This window comes from Salvelinus sp. IW2-2015, linkage group LG19, assembly GCF_002910315.2.
Source record: "Salvelinus sp. IW2-2015 linkage group LG19, ASM291031v2, whole genome shotgun sequence".
NCBI classification, from domain to species: domain Eukaryota; kingdom Metazoa; phylum Chordata; class Actinopteri; order Salmoniformes; family Salmonidae; genus Salvelinus; species Salvelinus sp. IW2-2015.
In genome coordinates this window covers 34560688-34582205 of record NC_036859.1, presented here as the reverse complement: position 1 = coordinate 34582205, position 21518 = coordinate 34560688, and the positions used below count along the sequence as shown (strand labels likewise).

Below are 21518 nucleotides of genomic sequence, written 5' to 3'. Positions count from 1 at the left end.
CCTCCATGGATGAACTGAAAGCTTCCGTTGGAGGTTTGGCGCTATCTCCCTCTTTGGTGAGTCTTTGCTGTTCCAACTGTATGTAACTGGAGTAGGGTGAAGTTGTCCCTAGACGGTGATTTTGGGTCAGTTTAGCATTTTTCCCACTAATTGTTAAGTCTTGGATTAAGGGGAGGGAATGCTGACCCTAGAACTGTACCTAGTGAAGTAGGATGAAGTGCAATGTCCCTGACTGAACTGTAACTTGGGTCATTGTAACCAAGGGCCACGGCCGGAACTGCTACTCCAAGAAAGCTAGCTCTCTCGGGTGTTATATGAAGTATTATATGAATCGCTTTGTTGAAACTGGAGACAGCTACAGCTAATTCTAGCCAGTGATATGATCTGGAATGTACTAAACATCTGAATATCTGTTCCTCCTCTCACTTCCTCCCCCTCTTCATCTCCCCCTCTTCCCTTTCTCTCTCCATCTTCCTTTCTCTCTCCATCTTCCCTTTCTCTCTCCATCTTCCCTTCCTCTCTCCATCTTCCCATTCTCTCCCTCTCTCTCCATCTTCCCTTTCTCTCTCCATCTCCCTCTCTCTCTACATCTCCCCTCTCTCTCTACATCTCCCCTTTCTCTCTACATCTCCCTTTCTCTCTACATCTCCCCTTTCTCTCTACTTCTCCCCTTTCTCTCTACATCTCCCCTTTCTCTCTCTCATCTCCCCTTTTCTCTCACATCTCCCCTTTCTCTCTCCCATCTCCCCTTTCTCTCCCATCTTCCTTTTCTCTCTCCATCTCCCCTCTCCCATCTTTCCTTTCTCTCTCCATCTCCATCTCTCTCTCCATTCTTCCTTTCCTCTCCATCTTCCTTTCCTCTCCATCTTCCCTTTCTCTCTCCATCTCCTCTCATCTTCTTTCTCTCCTTTCTTCTCTCCATCTTCCTTTCTCTCTCCATCTTTCCTTTTCTCTCTCCCATCTTCCTCTCTCCATCTTCCTTTCTCTCTCCATCTTCCTTCTCTCTCCATCTTCCTTCTCATCTCCTCTCCTTCTTCTCTCCATCTCCCTTTTCTCTCCTCTTCCCTTCTCTCTCCATCTTCCCTTTCTCTCTCCATCTTTCCTTTCCTCTCTATCATTCCTTCTCTTCTTATCTTCCTTTCTCTCTCCATCTTTTTCCCTTTTCTCTCTCCATCTTCCCTTTCTCTCTCCATCTTTTCCTTCCTCTCCTCCAATCTTCCTTTCTCTCTCCATCTTCCTTTCTCTCCATCTTCCTTCCTCTCTCCATCTTTCCCTTTCTCTCTCCATCTTTCCTTTCTCTCTCCATCTTTCCTTTCTCTCTCTATCTCCTTTCTTCTCCATCTTCCTTTCTCTCTCCTCTCCTTTTCTCTCCATCTTTACCTCTCTTCCATCTTCCTGCTCTCTCATCTTCCTTTCTCTCATCTTCCTTTCTCTCCCATCTTCCTTTCTCTCTCCATCTTCCTTTCTCTCTCCATCTTCCTTCTCTCTCTCCATCTTCCTCCTTCTCCCATCTTCCTCTCTCTCCATCTTCCTTTCTCTCCATCTCTTTTCTCTCTCCATCTTCCTTATCTCTCTACCCATCTTTCTTCTCTCTCTCCATCTTTCCTTTCTCTCTCCCATCTTTCCTTCTCTCTCTCCATCTTCCTTCTCTCTCCATCTTCCTTTCTCTCTCCATCTTCCTTCTCTCTCATCTTCCTCCATCTTCTCTCCCATTTCTTTCTCTCTCCATCTTCCTTTCTCTCTCCATCTTCCTCTCGCTCCATCTCCCCTTCTCCTACATCTGTTATTCTTGTAGAGGAGAAGTCCGGTAAGCCAGTCTTTTTTTATTTCATTTCTTTATCTGTTTCAGTATAAAGAAAAGGCATGGCATGGATTCACTTGGCTGTGGATTTTTTTCTGACTTGAATTCTCTTTCCCCTGCGGTAGCTAAAAAATCCCCAGCGGGCAAAATGTTGCATGTAATGTGACATCACATTTTTGTTGTTGTTATAAACAGATTCTCTGTCATATCACCAGATTAGAACTAAACAATCATTGTTTTCACGACGACATAAAGAAAGACATCGTATTTTGGTTGTTATCTGGTCAGGTATAACCRGATTTATAACCAGATGAAGATGTATTTTTCTGGTTGCTAAAAAGGTGTTTACAAAATGTCTTTTTACAAACCATAATGATGTGAGTGATGTCATTACAACCAGTTTGGCTGCTGGGATAGGCTCTTCTATTTGAGTTGTTTAGCTATTCCTCCCTCTGCATGTTATGTATGCTTCATGGTACTAACTCATTCACACTGCACGCCTTTAGCACATTTTATTTTGGTTGATAACTTTCGTTGAATCTGCCTTGCAAAGCTTGCATGGTATATAATGCACAATCCTTCGCATAACACCTGTTCATAGCTTATTGATTCTGTTTGACCAAAGCTAATTGGCGCTGGCGTAATGCAGGTTCTCTGGACCCCCCGCAAGGTCGGAATACCCCCTCCCCCCTTAAAAAAAGACAAACGAATGCGTCAGCCAGACAGCCACTCAAAAAGTATAGACTACCGATCTCTGCTCATGGTGCTGAAATCGAAACACGTTGATGTGAATCGATTATAGACTTTCTGTGGTGCCAGGGCATGTAGCCTATAGCTTTGCTTTAGCTAATGGATAAATGTTTATTAGGCCTAATTGGTTGTAATTTTCTCATGTTAAGCCTAYCATTTCACTAAGCTATACACGGTGTCACAAGGCTGCCATTTAGAKTGCTGGCTGGCYGCAATAATGTCATTATTTGTTCAGTAATTCAAGTTGGAAATTCAAACATTGCAGATTATGAAATACATGTTCGATACAACAGAATACTAATAAGAAACCAATTGATTTTGAAATAATTATACAACTGTCCTGTAAAGCCCACCTGAACCTGCATGACATGAGCCGTCCTCATGCTGTCTCCCAGCTTGGATAGAAAGTTGTGTGTAAAACCAGTCTAATGCCAAATAATAGTCAGCACACCCTCAACACACCAGCTTACGCTGTTCCATTATGCAGTGTAGCCTAGCTATCTATAGCGATATACAGTATTTATCTGCTATTTAGCTGCTATTTATAAACTCTTTATAAAAAATTACACATCAAATAGCATAAACATTTTGGAAAAACGTAGTCGGCTTGAGGATAAATTTAGCCACTATTGTTTTGTCTGGCTAATAGCCAACACAAATGGTCTGCAATCAAGTGAAATGAAATCCAATTTGAGAGAATCRCCTGGTCTTCTGAAGTCCTCCTTGCTGCTTCTCTCTCTGTCTCTTTTCCTCTTTTCTTAGAAAAAAGTATCTATGTCTGTGCTGGCAGTTTCTTTTTCTCTACGTAGAGGCCTCTAGTAGCTACAGTATGAGCCTGGCCTCTAGTAGCTACAGTAAGGCTGGCTCTAGTAGCTACAGATGAGCCTGGCCTCTAGTAGCTACAGTATTACGCTGGCCTCTAGTAGCTACAGTATGAGCCTGGCCTCTAGTAGCTACAGTATGAGCCTGGCCTCTAGTAGCTACAGTATGAGCCTGGCCTCTAGTAGCTACAGTATGAGCCTGGCCTCTAGTAGCTACAGTATGAGCCTGGCCTCTAGTAGCTACAGTATGAGCCTGGCCTCTAGTAGCTACAGTATGAGCCTGGCCTCTAGTAGCTACAGTATGAGCCTCTAGTAGCTACAGTATGAGCCTCTAGTAGCTACGTATGAGCCTCGTAGCTACAGTATGAGCCTGGCCTCTAGTAGCTACAGTATGAGCCTGGCCTCTAGTAGCTACATATGAGCCTGGCCTCTAGTAGCTACAGTATGAGCCTGGCCTCTAGTGCTCAGTATGATGCGCTAGTGCTACAGTATGAGCCTAGGCTCTAGTAGCTACAGTATGAGCCCTGGGCTCTAGTAGCTACACGTATGAGCCTGGCCTCTAGTAGCTACAGTATGAGCCTGGCCTCTAGTAGCTACAGTATGAGCCTCTAGTAGCTACAGTATGAGTCTCTCGTAGCTACAGTATGAGCTTGGCCTCTAGTAGCTACAGTATGAGCCTGGCCTCTAGTAGCTAAGTATGAGCTGGCCTCTAGTAGCTTACAAGTATGATGCTGGACTCTAGAAGCTACAGTATGATGCTGGACTCTAGTAGCTACAGTATGATGCTGGCCTCTAGTAGCTACAGTATGATGCTGGCCTGTAGTAGCTACAGTTTGAGACTGGCCTCTAGTAGCTACAGTATGAGACTGGCCTCTAGTAGCTACGGTATATGACTGGCCTCTAGTATATGACTGCCATCAGTCAGGATGTGGCCCAGAAGTTAATTGACAGCATGCCAGAGCGGATTGCGGAGGTCTTGAAAAAGAAGAGTCAACACTTCAAATATTGACTCTTTGCATCAACTTCATGTAATTGTCAATAAAAGCCTTTGACACTTATGAAATGCTTGTAATTATACTTCAGTATTCCATAGTAACATCTGACAAAAATATCTAAAACACTGAAGCAGCAAACTTTGTGGAAATTAATATTTGTGTCATTCTCAAAACTTTTGGCCACGGCTGTATACTTGTAGTGGTGTCTTTGTCTGAATTACAGCTGTGTCGACCCTTTGGGAAGAATTCAACTTGGTTAAAGCTTCTCTAGTGTCCGTGTGTTATTTACTCTGAAAAAGAAGAACCTAACAGTACCCAGGCTGGATTGACATCAGGCCAACACACTTTTCAGTCTGGTCAGAGCTTGCTTTATCTGGCCAATGCTGCACAGCTCAACCTGCCTTGTAGGCATGGGCATGGGGAAGATGGCAAGAGGTGTGGTGCTTGTCCATGCTTCAGCAAAAAATACATTAAAAACATCAGCCACATCGTTGTCTTCAATTCCCTCCACCTGTATTCTCCCTCCTGATGTTTTCTTTCGTCTCCAGTCCTTTGTTAATGAAGTCCCATCATTCCTTAGGGCTTTTCTTCTTTAGGTTCTGGATTTCAGTTTTGTAATAGTTTGTCTTTGCTTCTTTGATAAACGTTTGCACTTGTGTTTCTGTATTTTCTCCATTTCAATGTTTTACCCCATCTGTTGAAAATCATCTGTCTTTTCCTGATGGCAGCCTTTATTCTCTCAGTCATCCAGGGCTTGTCCAGTGTTGTTGTTTTCTTTTTGGCATGCATACATCAAGTGCAGTTTGAATGCAGGAGTTGAACCTCTCCACCTTTGCATCTATGCTCTCAGCCTCATCTATGGCAGACCAGTCAGTACTGGCCATACATTGTGCCAAGGCCTCCTTTCTGTTCTGGGTTACCAGACGTCCTTTTTTCCCGCTGCACCTCGCTTCTCCCTCCTGATGTTGTGTTTGGGGAGAACAGCATTTGTGATCACTGGATCCAAGAGGAGCAAGTACAGTGGGGGTGTAGTGATTCTTCATATTTGTAATGATCAGATCTAAGATGGAGTCCCCTCTGGTCTTTGACCAATTGTTTCATGTCTGGATGGGAGTTTGTCAGCATCTTGATGGGCAGGTGATTAAAGTCTCCACACAGGATGAGCCCCATTTGGGGATAGGAAATCCTGATCACATGGACAGTGTTGATGAGATAATCCACAGTGTTCTGCTGAAGTGTTTTCTCATTTGCCCATGGTGGATGGTAGAGTACTCCCACGAACAGAGCTGAGACTGAGCTGGGGAGTCGTTTAGGGCGGAGCTGAAGCCACATACACTCAAACTCCTCTTTCTCTAGGTCAGTTCTTCTCTTTGCCTGCATACTATGGTTCACATGCGTAGTCACGCCCCCTCTCATCCCCTCTCTGGACCTGTCTTTCTGAACAGCTGATAGTTATATATGAAAAGAGATTCATCATGAGATATTTTCATTTTGTCCAAAGTTTCAGTGACACATCCAATGTCTGCATTTACTAATTGAAGAAGCAGTTTAAATTCATCCACTTTGTTTATCAATGATCTTGAATTACAAACAAGCACATTCGGAGTCTCTGGGGCATTTCTGGATGTATTTGTGACATCACAAAATTCAGTTAAAACTCTGCATTCACGTGAGCAATTGTGTTTTTGATGTATTTTAGGTGACCTTCTATTGCCAGTATTTTCCTCRGTCTGCCCTTACCAGCTGTAGTCCCTGTCACCCGGCTTTTTGCGCGCGTTATCCCGAAGCACTGAAGTTTGTCTCGGATATGCGGTGCCAGTGGATGTTTTTTGTAAATCCGTTAGAAGATGTGATGAGTATTCCACGACGTTTGTACAGTCCGTCGTTGTCAAAGCCGTGCTTGATCCATTAAAAGAGCAGGGGAAAGTATGCAGTGTGACACAAAAACAACAKCAACAAACATTTCAAACGTTGTAACACATGTTCCTCTCGAGAGGCTGCCTGGAACCGTCAATGACAACAGCTCCGAATCTMAAGTATAATCTGTTTGCATCTGCCAATGTATTGGCTGTCCGGTATGCAGACGACCTGTCTCCAGAGCTTCCTATACAGTTAATCTCTTTCCGGAACGTGTTGAGGCCGGATATGAAGGAGAATGAGAGGCTCAATTTAAAGATGTTACAGAACTGCTGTATTTGAAGCACCACTCCCTTCTGCCCAGTTTCCATGATGTTACTACGGCAATCAAGCTGTTTTTAACCATCCCTGTAACTGTCGCTTCTGCAGATAGTTTGTTTTCTAAACTAAAACTCATAAAGAACTTCCTAAGAATCATTAGGCTCTCGGTCTGATTTGAGCTTTAAAACACCTGAGTAAGCTCCACTCATTGTACTGGCACCATCATAGCCTTGACCACTGCATTTGTTCACCGATATCTCTTTACTTTACAATTAAAGTTCAATTCTGTATTTTTCAAGGCCTGAGGCACTTTGATCAGTCACGTTCTTGAAGCCCAAGAAACAAATACTTAGCTTCCTAGTACATATGGAAATTAAAAAGGTTTATGAATTACTTTTTGGAGATTTACTGTCAAAATGCTTAATTAAATGTAAAAAATAAATAAAAAAGGCTGATTTAAAAAGCGCTTGGGCCCCCATAGCTGTCTTGACAAGCTGAGGTGATGTAACCTACCAGGTGCTGTGTTGTATTGACAAGCTGAGGTAATGTAACCTACCAGGTGCTATGTTGTATTGACAAGCTGAGGTAATGTTACCTAACCAGGTGCTATGTTGTATTGACAAGCTGAGGTAATGTAACCTACCAGGTGCTGTGTTGTATATTGACAAGCTGAAGGTAATGTTACCTACCAGGTGCTATGTTTGTATTGACAAGCTGAGGTAATGTAACCTACCAGGTGCTATGTTGTATTGACAAGCTGAGGTAATGTAACCTACCAGGTGCTATGTTGTATTGCTGCATTACTATACGTAGGCTTTATTGCACAGTGTTGAAGTAGAGGGGTGTTACATTATTTTCGGTTCTATTTGCCTGATTTGTCACTCACTCTCTGACCAGGTCTGTTCTCTCTTCCTTTTTGCTGGTCTCAGAGACGCAGCCCGGTAAGTCGCCACCTGGTGGCTCATTTTAAAAGTGTCTGCACCCTAAGCACTTGCAAGGAAATAAATAAATAATTAATATTATTGTTTGGAGTGCTGTTCATTTAGTTCTTTATACACCCAAACACTCTATTTCATTTCAGTGCGTATGACATTTACTGATGGCCTCACAAAATATTGTATTTTTCTAGTTTCTATATATACTTACAGTTTCACTCTATTCTTTCACATTAGCAATTGTACAGGGAGACTAATCCAGGACCTATACTGTAATTATTGGTTGAACTGTTTACATTCATGTTTTGTATGTATTGGTTACGATTCCTTTTTACTGGTATACTGAAAAGTACTTTGTTTTCGTTGCAGGGCTCGATAAAGAGACACCTGTCTTGTAAGTACAGTGTTTGTGGATGTAGTGTAATGCTATTTGTAATTTGTTTTACAGTCTGTCAGTGTAAACTGCGTACATGTACAGTATCTTGTCATAGTTCTACACCATCAGTTAAGTTAGTTGTTTGAGGTTGTGATCCATACTGTAGTTTCAATAGTTTGAGGTAAGATGCACATTCAGTGGCTGTCAGTAGATATAATATATTATAGTATATTATGATATACAATCTAATATCACTGGTTGTTCTTTCCAGGTGAGGAGATCGCCAGACCCAGACGCTCCACCCCTACGCCAAGCCCCGCACCCGAGACACAAAGGTCAAAACTCTGCTAATGCTAACAGGCTAGCATATTTTCTATGTACTGTATTGATATAATATGTGTTGGGTCTGCTAAATGTTCTGTTTGGGGGGGAAAAAATAAGCTTTTATATTCAATTCAATTACAAAGTATAAGTACATCGCTGAAATCTTGATTATCAGAGTTGTAAAATCATATTTACATATCTTGACTTTACCATCTCTTGCAGTGAGAGAGTATCCCAGAATCGTAGAGCATCCCCAGCTTTCTTCGGGCCTCCTCCTGAGACGACCTATGAGACACACAGATACGATAGTAACAGAAATGATGGTAACTCTCACAAGAATAGTCTTTCTGACAGCATGTGTGTGTGTTGCATGGGTCTTAGCTATGTGGTTAGTACAGTCAGTGTTGGTTGGTTGGTCCTAATCACAGTAATACTATCTGTAGCTGTATTATCATCCGTTCTTGACTTGAACTGAAATAGGTGTTTAAATACCCCATAATGACAAAGTGAAAACATGTTTTTAAATTTATTGAAAATGAAATACAGAAATATCTAATTTACATAAGTATTCACACACCTGAGTCAATACATGTTAGAATCATCTTTGGCAGCGATTACAGCTTTCTGGTCTCTAAGTCTCTAAGAGCTTTCCACACCTGGATTGTACAATATTTGCACATTTATTATTTTCTAAATTCTTCCAGCTCTGTTAAATTGATTGTTGATCATTGCTAGACAACCATTTTCAAGTCTTGTCATGTATTTTCAAGCAGATTTAAGTCAAAACGGTAACTCAGCCACTCAGGAACATTGTGAAAATTCTATGCAACTTCTGGCGCGCGTTTACTGTGAACACTGAGGCTGGAGCCGCTTTAAGTTAGTTTTAACAGTGGTCAAGTAGGCTACTGGGGCTATTTGATCATAATGTAGACCTACCAGAGTGGCCTGCCATCAAAAACAATGGAGAAAATGCATCCCATAACATTTTAGCATGGAAATAGCTGTTCTATCATTCAGCATACAGTAGCAGCCAATGTGTGCTTTTGGGGAAAAACATGCAGGGCTTGACATTAACCTGTTTATCCACTTGTCCTTCCGACAAGGAGGTGACTGAACATGTTGTTGTGTTTGATGCAAGAAACCACTTTACAAAATATAATGATTTCTTATTCTCATACCATTATTACAGAGAATCAGACAAATTATGCTACCCTCTGCCTATTGACTACTTAAAACATCTTACGGCTGAGATCCCGTTAACGGGATCGACTTGACAACAGCCAGTGAAAGTGCAGGGCGCCAAATTCAAACAACAGAAATCTCATAATTAAAATTCCTCAAACATACACCATTTTAAAGATAAACTTGTTGTAAATCCAGCCACAGTTCCCAATTTCAAAAAGGCTTTACGACGAAAGCACACCAAACGATTATGTTAGGTCAGTACCTAGTCACAGAAAAACACAGCCATTTTTCCAGCCAAAGAGAGGATTCACAAAAAGCAGAAATATAGATAAAATGAATCACTAACCTTTGATGATCTTCATCAGATGACACTCATAGGACTTCATGTTACACAATACATGTATGTTTTGTATCCAAAAATCTGAGTTTACTACATTGGCGCCTTACGTTCAGAAGTTCCAAAACATCCTTTGATGTTGCAGAGAGCCACATCAATTTACAGGAATACTCATAATAAACATTGCTAAAAGATACAACTGTTATGCATGGAATTTTAGATCCACTTCTCCTTAATGCAACCGCTGTGTCAGATTTCAAAAAAGCTTTACGGAAAAAGCAAAAACGATGCAATAATCTGAGGTCGGCGCTAAGAGCCCAATCAAGACACAAATAAAGCCGCCATATTATGCCGTCAACAAAAGTCATAAAAGCATTATAAATCTTCATTTACCTTTGCTGATCTTTGTCGGAATGCACTCCCAGGACTCCCACTTCCACAAGAAATGTTTGTTTTGTTCGGTAATGTCCATCATTTATGTCCAAATAGTTACTTTTGTTAGCGCGTTTGGTAACCATATCCAAAGTCACGAAGCGCGTTCACTAAAAGCAGACGAAATGTCAAAAAGTTCCGTAACAGTCAGTAGAAATATGTCAAACGATGTATTGAATCAATCTTTAGGATGTTTTTAACATAATTCTTCAATAATGTTCCAACTGGAGAATTCCTTTGTCTTCAGAAAAGCAAATGGAACGGGAGCAAACTCTCATGTGAACGCGCATGGTCAGAGCATGGTCAGCTCGTGGCTGCTGGCAGACCTCTTACTCATTCCGCTCTGCTTCGGCCCCACTTCACAGTAGAGGCATCATACAAGGTTCTAACGACTGTTGACATCTAGTGGAAGCCTTAGGAAGTGCAACATTACCAATATCCCACTGTATCTTCAATAGGAGTTGAAAATTGACCAACCTCATATTTCCCACTTCCTGGTTGGATTTTTTCTCAGGTTTTTGCCTGCCATATGAGTACTGTTATTCTCACAGACATCATTCAAACAGTTTTAGAAACTTCAGAGTGTTTTCTATCCAAATCTACTAATAATATGCATATTCTAGCTTTTATGGCTTTGTAGCAGGCCGTTTACTCTGGGCATGCTTTTCATCCGGACGTAAAAATACTGCCCCCTACCCCAAAGAAGTTAACGCTATCAACGTTTCCCTTACCTTTGGCAATTGTGATTGAATCCACACAATATTAGTCACTTTCAATGCAACATACCGAAACAAACAGACTATGCAAGAGATGTTGTTGTAGGCAGAACACATCGGAGTATGATTCTATTGCATTGATATGTACGACTCAGCCCGTACTCGACACAGACTGGTGCGGCATAAACATTCAGAGCTGCAGTAGGACTCTATGCAAATAGAGCATTGCCATATATGGACCTGTGCCATTTACCTTGAACTGGACTGTGTTTACAGCATGAGCAGTCGTGACTCGTGAGTAGAAGCGCTTGTTTTGAGGTCAAAGTAAGAGCTGCATGTAGCCAAGTGTGCACATTTTGTTCATATCCTTTGCTAGTTGGTGAGTTATTAGCCCAGTTATAAATCATTTGTAGTCAGCAATAGGGGAGTGATTCCTTCCTACAAGAGCACAAAACGTGTACATTTCTAGACAATGTTGAAGTGCAATTAAAGTAAAGAGCTTTTTTTTTGTCTTAATCGGGCAGTGTTGTATTTTCAGACCGGCTTGTATAAGCTAAGTAGCCAATAGGCCACGGCTTTTGTGGAGCAATAGGTAACGATTCAGAACTAAAGTTTTGTTGCTAAGGATTCCACGACGCGGTTAGCCTTTACAGCTGGGACTGCAAGTTTGTGTTCCATTTTTTGCACGGATTCCGCGAATGCTAGCTGGGTGTACTACAGACACCTGTCGTCGTCGTGGGAGACTCATTGTTATCTTTTCGTAAAACAACTGGTTGCAGTAAAGAGTAAACCAGGATACTAAGAAGATCCTGAGGGAAATCGCCGAGTATCAGCAGCTTTACGCTATGGAGGAACAACATACTACATCATGGAAAGATCTGACTACCTCACAAAATAACTTTAACCCGACAAAAAAAAGAAAAACAGATTCATCTACAGACACGGACGATTTACTTACCGTTGAAGTAGAGGCTAGTACTCTGGCAGGAATCCTTGCAACAGTGGAAAATATGTGTGAGGAGGTAGCAGGGCTGAGAGGGAGTTTGGAGTTTAGCCAGAGTGAAATTCTCACGCTCCAAGCAGAGAACAAGGCACTCACAGCCAAGGTAAAAATCCACAATTCCAACATGGATTGTCTACTCAGGGAAAACAGGGTAATGAAGGAGTCGCTACTAGACATACAAAGTCGTAGCATGCTTGAAAATCTATTTTTTTCTGGGATTCTGTCACGTTGGTATGAAGAGATTTGGGAGACAGGTGCAGGAATGCGTAACATTTTTTTTTTTTATTGCACTCAAATTATGGCGTGCCGCGCAAAGGCACGGGGACGAAGACAAAACAAACACATATACAACACACAGGGTTGAAACCCAAACAAAAGAGCGAGAAGTACCTCGAATAAATAACACACTCACACAATGATTAACACACGTGGCGAGACCCGTAATCATCGGCGCAATCCACAATGGCACGAAAGCCAAAACACACAGCACAGGTACTCACACGCACTAATGGACATTGTAACAATAATCGACAGCCCAATGGAAACGAAAGGGCACACTTATACAAGTGTTAATCAGTGGGAATAGGGAACAGGTGTGCGTAATGAAAGTTCCGGAGGGATCTGTGACAATACCCCCCCCCAGACACGCTGCACTAGCAGCGCAACGATACTGGCCTCGAGGAAGATCACAGGAACGCAGTGCGGGTCGATCAGGACCCAATGCAGCTGCTGAAGTTGCGTRGTCGGCTGGCGGGCCAGTTGCCGCTGCCGAAGGGCACACTTATACAAGTACTAATCAGTGGGAATAGGGGACAGGTGTGCGTAATGAAAGTTCCGGAGGGATCCGTGACAATATCGTTGCGCTGCACTAGCAGACATTATGGGGTATTGTGTGTAGTAGTTCAGTGACAAAAAAAATCTCAATTTAATCCATTATAATTTCAGGATGTAACACAACAAAATGTGGAAAACGTCAAGGGGTGTGATTACTTTCTGAAGGCATTGTACTTAGGTGCATAAACTCCACAATACTTTTGAGCTATTCTATAAGAGATGAAGAACTCAAGCAGTGAAGACCTCAGTATACAGATATTAATATATGATACAGTATAATGTGATGATATACTGTATATAATCTAATATCACTGGTTGTTCTTTCCAGGTGAGGAGATCGCCAGACCCAGACGCTCCACCCCTACACCAAGACCCGCTCCCGAGACACAAAGGTCAGAGTTCAAAACTGTGCCAACGCTGACATAGCAAACAGGATACCATATTTGCTATGTACTGTATTGATAGAATTTGTGTTGGGTCTGATAAATGTTTTAGTTGGGAAAACAATTAAGATATTCAATTAAGTAACAAAATACAAGTACATCGCTGAAATCTTGAATATCAGCGTTTTAAAATCACATTTACTTACCATCTCTTGCAGTGAGAGAGTATCCCAGAATCGTAGAGCATCCCCAGCTTTCTTCGGGCCTCCTCCTGAGACGACCTATGAGACACACAGATACGATAGTAACAGAAATGATGGTAACTCTCACAAGAATAGTCTTTCTYACTGGATGTGTGTTTGTGTGTCTTTGTGTTTTTACATAATGGTATCTAAATGTGTGTCAATTGTTTGTTACGTTTGTGCATCATATCCCACTGAGGTGTGATTACCCATTTTTATATCGTTTGTCTATCATAGTGGTCTGTATAGAGGCTGATGCATGGTGTGACTCCAGACCAGACTCTGACTCCCCTTTGACCAGAAACTTTCCCACAGGAGGTAAGCCCCCACTATATCATTTATATCAGTCATGATTGTGCTATTATATGACATTTGCTAACACAACGGTGGGCCACATTTTAAATCAGCTTGTTGTCCGCATATGGCCCACAGGCCGCCAGTTTGAGACGAATGTTATAGTCAATAGTGTGTTACTAAGTGTTAAAGGGGCAATCAGCAGTTTATACATCCATTTTTGGACTTATAAATTATTGATATGTACCCATTGATTATTGAAGAATATAACTTAGAAATGCATCATGAGCTTAGTTCAACTGTCTAACCACATCAGAACCCCAAATATATAAGCTTGTTTTACTCCAATGTTTGTAAACAAAGTAAATGTGAACAAACACTGTATAGACTCAACACGTGCTTTAAACTGCACTTCTGCTATCACGGATGGCCAGTCGTTGCATTCATAGCTGTCTTTGAATTTGAGAGGGGTTCCATTTCTCCAGCCTCCTACTGAAACAGCGGTGGGTCGTACGCGGTGTTATAGTTTCAACCGCTGACTGCTGCTTTAAGTAAGTCTATAGACTGACCTGGTGTCGTTTGACCAAGTCAAATGAAATGTTATTTGTCACATGCGCCGAATACAACAGGTGTAGACTTTACCGTGAAATGCTTACTTACAAGCCTTTAACCAACAATGCCGTTCAAGAAATAGAGTTCAGAAAATATTTACTAAATAAACAAAAAAGAAAGAAAAGTAACACAAGAAAATTCCTTGACAGTGACTATATACAGGGAGTACCGGTACCGAGTCAATGTGCGGGGTTACAGGTTAGTCGAGGTTAATTTGTAAAGTGACTATGCATAGGTAATAAACCGTTAGTAGCAGCAGTGTAAAAACAAAGGGGGGGTTCAATGTAAATAGTCCGGGTGGCCATTTTATTAATTGTTCAGCAGTCTTATGGCTTGGGGGTAGAAGCTGATAATTAAGGAGCCTTTTGGTCCTAGACTTGGTACCCCTGTATCGCTTGCCGTGCAGTAGCAGAGAGAACAGTCTATGACTTGGGTGACTGGAGTCTTTGACAATTTTTTGGGCCTTCCTCTGACACTACTTAGTATATAGGTCCTGGATGTCAGGAAGCTTGGCCCCAGTGATGTACTGGGCCGTACACACTACCCTCTGTAGTGCCTTACGGTCAGATGCCGAGCAGTTGCCATACCATTAAAAGCAGTGGTTCGCGCTTTCAGTTTTGCGCGAATGCTGCCATCAATCCATGGTATCTGGTTGGGGAATGTTTTAATAGACGCTGTGGGTACAACATCACCATCTTCGTGCTGATGACGGGGATTTGGGCCTTGTCTTGACAAAGCAATATATCCTTCGCGACGGACTCATTAAATAAAAAATATTTGTCCAGTTCGAAGTGAGTAATCGCTATTCTGATATCCTGAAGCTCTTTTCGGTCACAAGAGACGGTAGCAGCAACATTTTGTCCAAAATGAGTTACAAACAATGTGAAAAACCAACAGAATAGCCCAGTTGGTTAGGAGGCCGTAAAACGGCAGCCATCCCCTCCGGCAACATTATATAACAGTGTCACTCTCTTTATAGCTCCTCCTCCACTTCCTCCCAAGAACATCCAAGCAGCTAGTCAAGGCTATTCTTCGTCTGATTCTTCCGGTAATATTATTTTGCTAGTAACCATAATTCCCATATGGAAGCAGATTCATGCCAAAACTTCAATGGGTTTATTTGTATTTGTTTTGGCATGAATCAGCTTCCATATTCCCATGCCTCGTGCACACTTGCCATTGTTCTTTGGACAACATTGATAGAAGTGAACTCAGGAAGAACTCTGAACTTTTATTTTCCCGCAGTTGATTTACACAATGGGAGAATAGTCTCAAGCCCCGCCCCCATCTACCTGAACGTCCAATCCCCAGCCTCATACAGAGGTTCCCCCGTGCCTGACCTGGAAGATGTGTTCGGCCCCATGGAATCCTCCCGGATCAATGAGGGCAGGGCCTCGCCCCGATGGGTCAGCTTCAACAGTGAGAGGCCACCCCCACCGGAAGAACCGGCCCCGCCTCCGCCCCCTGCCTATGCTCCTCCTGACTCGCCCAACTCCTTCTCTTCCACCCCAGACTCCCCCTGCCTCTCCCCGGGCCCCCCTCCGGATGAGCCTCCCCCCTCCCCGCCGCCCTTTTCCTCTTCCCCCCGACTCGCATTATCCATCGGGATCATCATGCCCCCTCCAAATGAACCCGTTCCCCACTGCCATCTCGCCCTACTGCCTCCGACTTCTTGCCCCAGACTCCAGCCATGATCGCCATCAATCCTAGTCTGTTTTTGGATGATGATGAGATACTGGAGTACTCCCTTGCTCCTCTGCCCTGCTGCCCCACTGGAGTACTCCCCTGCACCTACCAGTCCCATCCTCCCCCCCTGCTGCGGAGCGCTCCTTGGGCAGGCATCCTTCCCTCTGGTGTTCCTATGGGAGGAGCGCCTGACTTTATGTCCTGGCCCCTGGTGCTGACCCGGGCTTCAGGGCATGCCGTCCCCCTCCTCCCGCCCACCTACAGGCCCATGGTGTCTTCCCCGGACCCTGCCCAGGCAGTGGTGAGTACATAGAAATACAATGGGTAGTTTACCACTGTAGGAAAACATAGAAATACAATGGGTAGCTTACCACTCTAGGAAACCATAGAAATACATACAAGTAGAATGGGTATGCATCATTGTGAGGGAATTTGTTGACATCGCTCTATTACTTTGTGCTATTCGCTCTACTATACATTTGCTATTGGGTCATAGAGGTGATTGGCTGGTCCATAATTTAATTAGGGGTCATATGGTCCTCCTTCTTTTACAGCCCTCTCTCCCCCTCGCCCTGCCACGCCCTGTCAGGAGGTAGTCAGTCCTGCCCCTCTCTACAGGCGCTCCTCTCGTCCCCAAACTGCCTGGGAAACAAATTGGGAGAACGCTGGTATGGCACACTTTTACATGTGTTAGACTTGTTGATAGATACTTTGAATGTTAGAACTTGGTGATAGACACTATTGATGACATGTGTGCATATGTTAGATTCTTGTGGATAGACCTATTAGATGTTAGACAATTGTGATAGAACTATTAGAATGTTTAGGACTTGGTGATAGAACCTACTTAGAATGTTGACTTGTGAATAGACACTATTAGAATGTTAGACTTGTGATAGATCGCTATAGAATGTTTAGACTGTGAAGATACTATTATAGAATGTTAGAGCTTGTGATAGTACTATTAGAATGTTGACTTGTGATAGTACTATTACATGTATTAGATGCATTAGAATGTTAGACTTGTGGATAGAGACTATTAGAATGATTAGAGTGTGATAAGATACTTTGAGAATGTTAGACTTGTCGGATGATCACGACTTGAATGTTAGACCTTGTGATAGATTCTTATTAGAATGTTAAGAACCCTTGTGAATAGATTACTATTAGAATGTTAGACGTGTGACAGATACATGAATTGAGATGTTAGACGTGTGCATAGACACTAATCTAGAATTGTTGACTTGTGATAGATACTATTAGAATTTAGAACTTTGTGATACGATTCTATTGAATGTTAGTTACTTGTGAATAGATACTATTAGAATGTTAGAGGGGCTTGTGATAAGATACTTTATTAGATTTTAATGTTAGACCTTCGTGATAGATACTTTAGAATGTTAGACTTCTTGTGAGTAGCCCTATTAGAATGTTAGACTTGTTTGATAGACACTATTAGAATGTTAGACTTGTGATTAGATACTATTAGATGTTAGACTTGTGATAGATACTATTAGAATGTTAGTATGCTTTTGTGATGACACTATTAGATGTTTAGACTTGTGATAGCACTAATTAGAATGTTAAAGATGTGATGATACTATTAAATGTTAGAACTTTGGATAGATACTATTAGATGGTTAGACGTGGTGATAGATACTATAGAAATGTTAGACGTGTGGACAAGAATACTATTAGAATGTTAGACTTGTGCATGACACTATTAGAAATGTTTAGAGACTGTGATAGATACTATTAGACTGTTTAGACTTGTGATACGAATACTATTGAATGTTAGAACTTGTGATAGCTACTATTTAGAATGTTGACTTGGTGGGATGATCTATTTAGATGTTAGACGTCTGATAGATACCTATTAGAATGTTAGACGTGTGATAGATGCCTATTTAGCATGTTAGCGTGTGACAGATACTATAGAATTTAGACTTGTGATAGAACACTATTAGAATGTTAGACTTGTGATAGCTAATATTAGAATGTTAGACTTTGTGATAGATACTATTAGAATGTTAGAACTTGTGGATGACATATTAGAATGTTAGACTTTGATAGATTACTATTAGAATGTTAGACGTGTGATTGATCTATTAGAATGTTAGATTGTGATAGAACTATTAGAATGTTAGACTTTGTGATAGACACTATTAGAATGTTAGTTGTGATAGACACTATTAGAATGTTAGACTTGTGAATAGATACTATTAGAATGTTAGACTTGTGCTAGACACTATTTAGAATGTTAGCTTTGTGATAGACCTATTAGAATGGTTACTGAACGTGTGATAGACACTAATTAGAAATGTTAGACTTGTGATAGATACTATTAGAATGTTTAGACTTGTGATAGATACTATTAGAATGTTAGGACTTGTGATAGACCTATTAGATGTTAGACTTGTGATAGATACTATATAGAATGTTAGACTGTGATAGATACTATTCAGATATGTTAGACTTGTGATAGTATCCTATTAGATATGTTAGAACTTGTGATGATTACTATTAGAATGTTAGACTTGTGATAGACACTATTTTAGAATGTTAGACTTGTGATGATACTTATTTAGAATGTTAGACTTGTGATAGACACTATTAGAAATGTTAGACTTGGTGATAGATACTATTAGAATGGTTAGACTTGTTGATAGATACTATTAGCATGTTTAAACCTTGTGATAGATACTATTAGAATGTTAGACTTCTTGATTTTGAGTACTATTAGAATGTTAGACTTTGACGATACTATTAGAATGTTCAGACTTGTGGATGATACTATTAGAATGTTAGACTGTTGTGGATTAGATACTATTTAGAATGTTAGACTTGTGACAGATATATTAGAATGTTAAGCACTTGTGATAGATACTATTAGAATGTTAGACTTTGTGATAGAATACTATTAGAATGTTTAGACTTGTGATAGACACTTATTAGAATGTTAGACTTGTGATAGATACTATTAGATGTTGACTTGTGATAGACACTATTAGAATGTTAGAACTTGTGATAGTACTCTTAAGAATGTTAGACTTGTGCTAGATTACTTAGAATGTTAGGAACTTGTGGATAGATACTATTAGAATGTTAGACTTGTGGATAGACACTATTAGATGTTAGACTTGGTGATTAGACACTATTAGAATGTTAGACTTGTGATACCTATTAGAATGTTAGCTTGGTGATAGGACACTCCTTAGATGTTAGACTTGTGATAGATACTATTAGAATGTTTAGACTTGTGATAGATACTATTAGAATGTTAGACTTGTGATGATAATATTAAGAATGTTAGGACTTGTGATAGATATCTATTAGAATGTTGACTTGTGGATAGACAGACTATTAAATGTAGATTGTTGATCCTGGCTTGTGATAGATACTATTAGTTAATGTTAGACTCCTTGTGACTGCTTTACTTTTTCCTTCACCTGATTTCGCACAAAGTTAGAGATTAACTACTAAACCTAATCTGCGACTGCTCTGCTAATTAATTGTGTTGGGAACATGGTTGGATACAGCCAGGGTAGCTGATATTCTCCCCCTCCCCCAGGCTGACCCTTCAGCCCGCTCAGTCTCTCGGTGCGCCCCCCTCCCTTTTCGCCCTTGGCCCGAGCCGAGAGTTCCTCCTCCATCATTGCTGAGCGCAGCCTCCACCCCCACCCTGGGGAGAGAGCTCAACATATCCACTACAGGTACTACCATCCTCCATAGCACCTGATTCACCTGTGTGTGTCTCTGGTGTTAACATATGCAATGGTAGTATGCTCACATTTGAAGCCCATAATATGACTTTTGTGAAACAGGTTTTTTCACCATCAAATCAAATCAAATTGTATTAGTCACATGCGCCGAATACAACAGGTGTACAGTGAAATGCTGAATACAACAAGTGTAGACCTTACAGGGAAATGCTGAATACAACAAGTGTAGACCTTACAGGGAAATGCTGAATACAACAAGTGTAGACCTTACAGTGAAATGCTGAATGCAACAAGTGTAGACCTTACAGTGAAATGCTGAATGCAACAAGTGTAGACCTTACAGTGAAATGCTGAATGCAACAAGTGTAGACCTTTACAGTGAAATGCTTACTTACGAGACCCTAACCAACAATGCAGTTTAAAAAAAATACAGATAAGAGAAGCAGTAATGGGAAAAACTGTGTGATGAATACACACACCTCCCTCGTCATATTTTAAAGTGTTTTTATTTAACCAGGCAAGTCAGTTAAGAACAAATTCCTTATTTACAATGACGGCCAACCGGGGAACAGTGGGTTAACTACCTTGTTCAGGGGCAGAACAACATATTTTTACCTTGTCAGCTCGGGATTCGATCCAACAWCCTTACGGTTACTAGTCCAACACTCTAACCACTAGGCTACCTGCCGCGCCATCATCTTCACTCTGCTAAACACACAGTCATCTATACCTCCCATGTTCCAATCAGACTCCACAAGACTGCACACTTTCTTTCTATCCATCCATCATGCTCCCTCTGGCCTTGCCCTCTGTCTTGTGATGGGGTTATACCTCCAGTAACTCATCCACCTCTCCTCTCCTCTTCTTCTCTTCCTCTGCTCCTGCCTGCCTCTCATCCCCCTCTCCCTCCCTCCATGTCCTCTACCTCTCTCCACATGAACAGAGGAAAAACAGCCAACCATGGTATGGTTTGACCATGGCCGGTTTTATTTGTCTTTTGAAGGTGAGTCGTACCAGGGTCGTATTCATTAGAGCACAATGCGGGAAAAAACGTTCTGCAACGGAAACGGAAAACTAGCATTTCTTATTGGACAAGTTCAGGTAGTCCCTTTCAGACAGTTTGGTGCCTAATGAACATGACCCAGTACCAGTGCATGGAGGCTATCGTACTGTACGGCACCACCTTGGCTGTCCATGTTTCTCTGGTCTCGCTATCTATGATCTGTCCAATCTTCTATCTTGTCATTTCTATGCTCTTCCCTTCTCTGTCCCTTACGCATGTCTGCTCATCTGACCACATGTCTGTAGGCCGTTACAGACACAGGAAGGGATATTGCTACTGAGATAGTGCCTTTTATGTGATGATCAACCGTGTGTGTGTGTGTGTGTGTGTGTGTGTGTGTGTGTGTGTGTGGTGTGTGTGTGTGTGTGGTGTGGGTTTTGTCTGTGGTGTGTGTGTGTCAGTAGTGTGTGCTAGGTTTGTTGTAATGTGTTGTGTCACTCAGACTGTGTCCTAGAGAGACTAGCATGCTCCAGAGGACTACAGCGCCCGCACTGACCTGGGAGCCCAGACACTTCTGCCCTGCGGCTGCCTTCACCCGACATCAACGCTAATTCAAAGGAGCCGACCCCACAAGTAAGCTAGCATTCCTATCGATGCTAGCTATTCCTCTCAAACTAGAGCCTATTCCTCTCACAGCTAGGCTATTCCTATCGACTGCAGGCTATTCTCTCGAAAACTACTCTGATATCCTAGTGGCTAGCCTATTCATGGTGCTAAGCTGATTCCTCTCAAAGCTTAGGCTAATGTTAACAGCAAGTTCAGGGATAATATGATTACTGATATGAATAAAAACATTGATTGTCCAAATTTATATCAAAGTTAATACTGA

General features: G+C 41.6%; 1 protein-coding gene across 1 annotated transcript; it reads left to right on the top strand.

Annotated features, from left to right (window-relative positions):
- Positions 1 to 16: 16 nt before the first annotated feature.
- LOC111979082 (uncharacterized) lies at positions 17 to 16217 on the top strand (the record flags this gene model as incomplete). The annotated part of the gene is given in 12 exon segments (XM_070449043.1): positions 17 to 56; positions 1796 to 1807; positions 7443 to 7486; positions 7850 to 7874; positions 8128 to 8191; positions 8403 to 8503; positions 13016 to 13079; positions 13289 to 13389; positions 13550 to 13630; positions 15198 to 15266; positions 15464 to 15870; positions 15873 to 16217. Coding segments are annotated over 12 exon segments (1353 nt in total), but the record flags the coding sequence as incomplete, so codon positions are not given.
- Positions 16218 to 21518: the final 5301 nt, after the last annotated feature.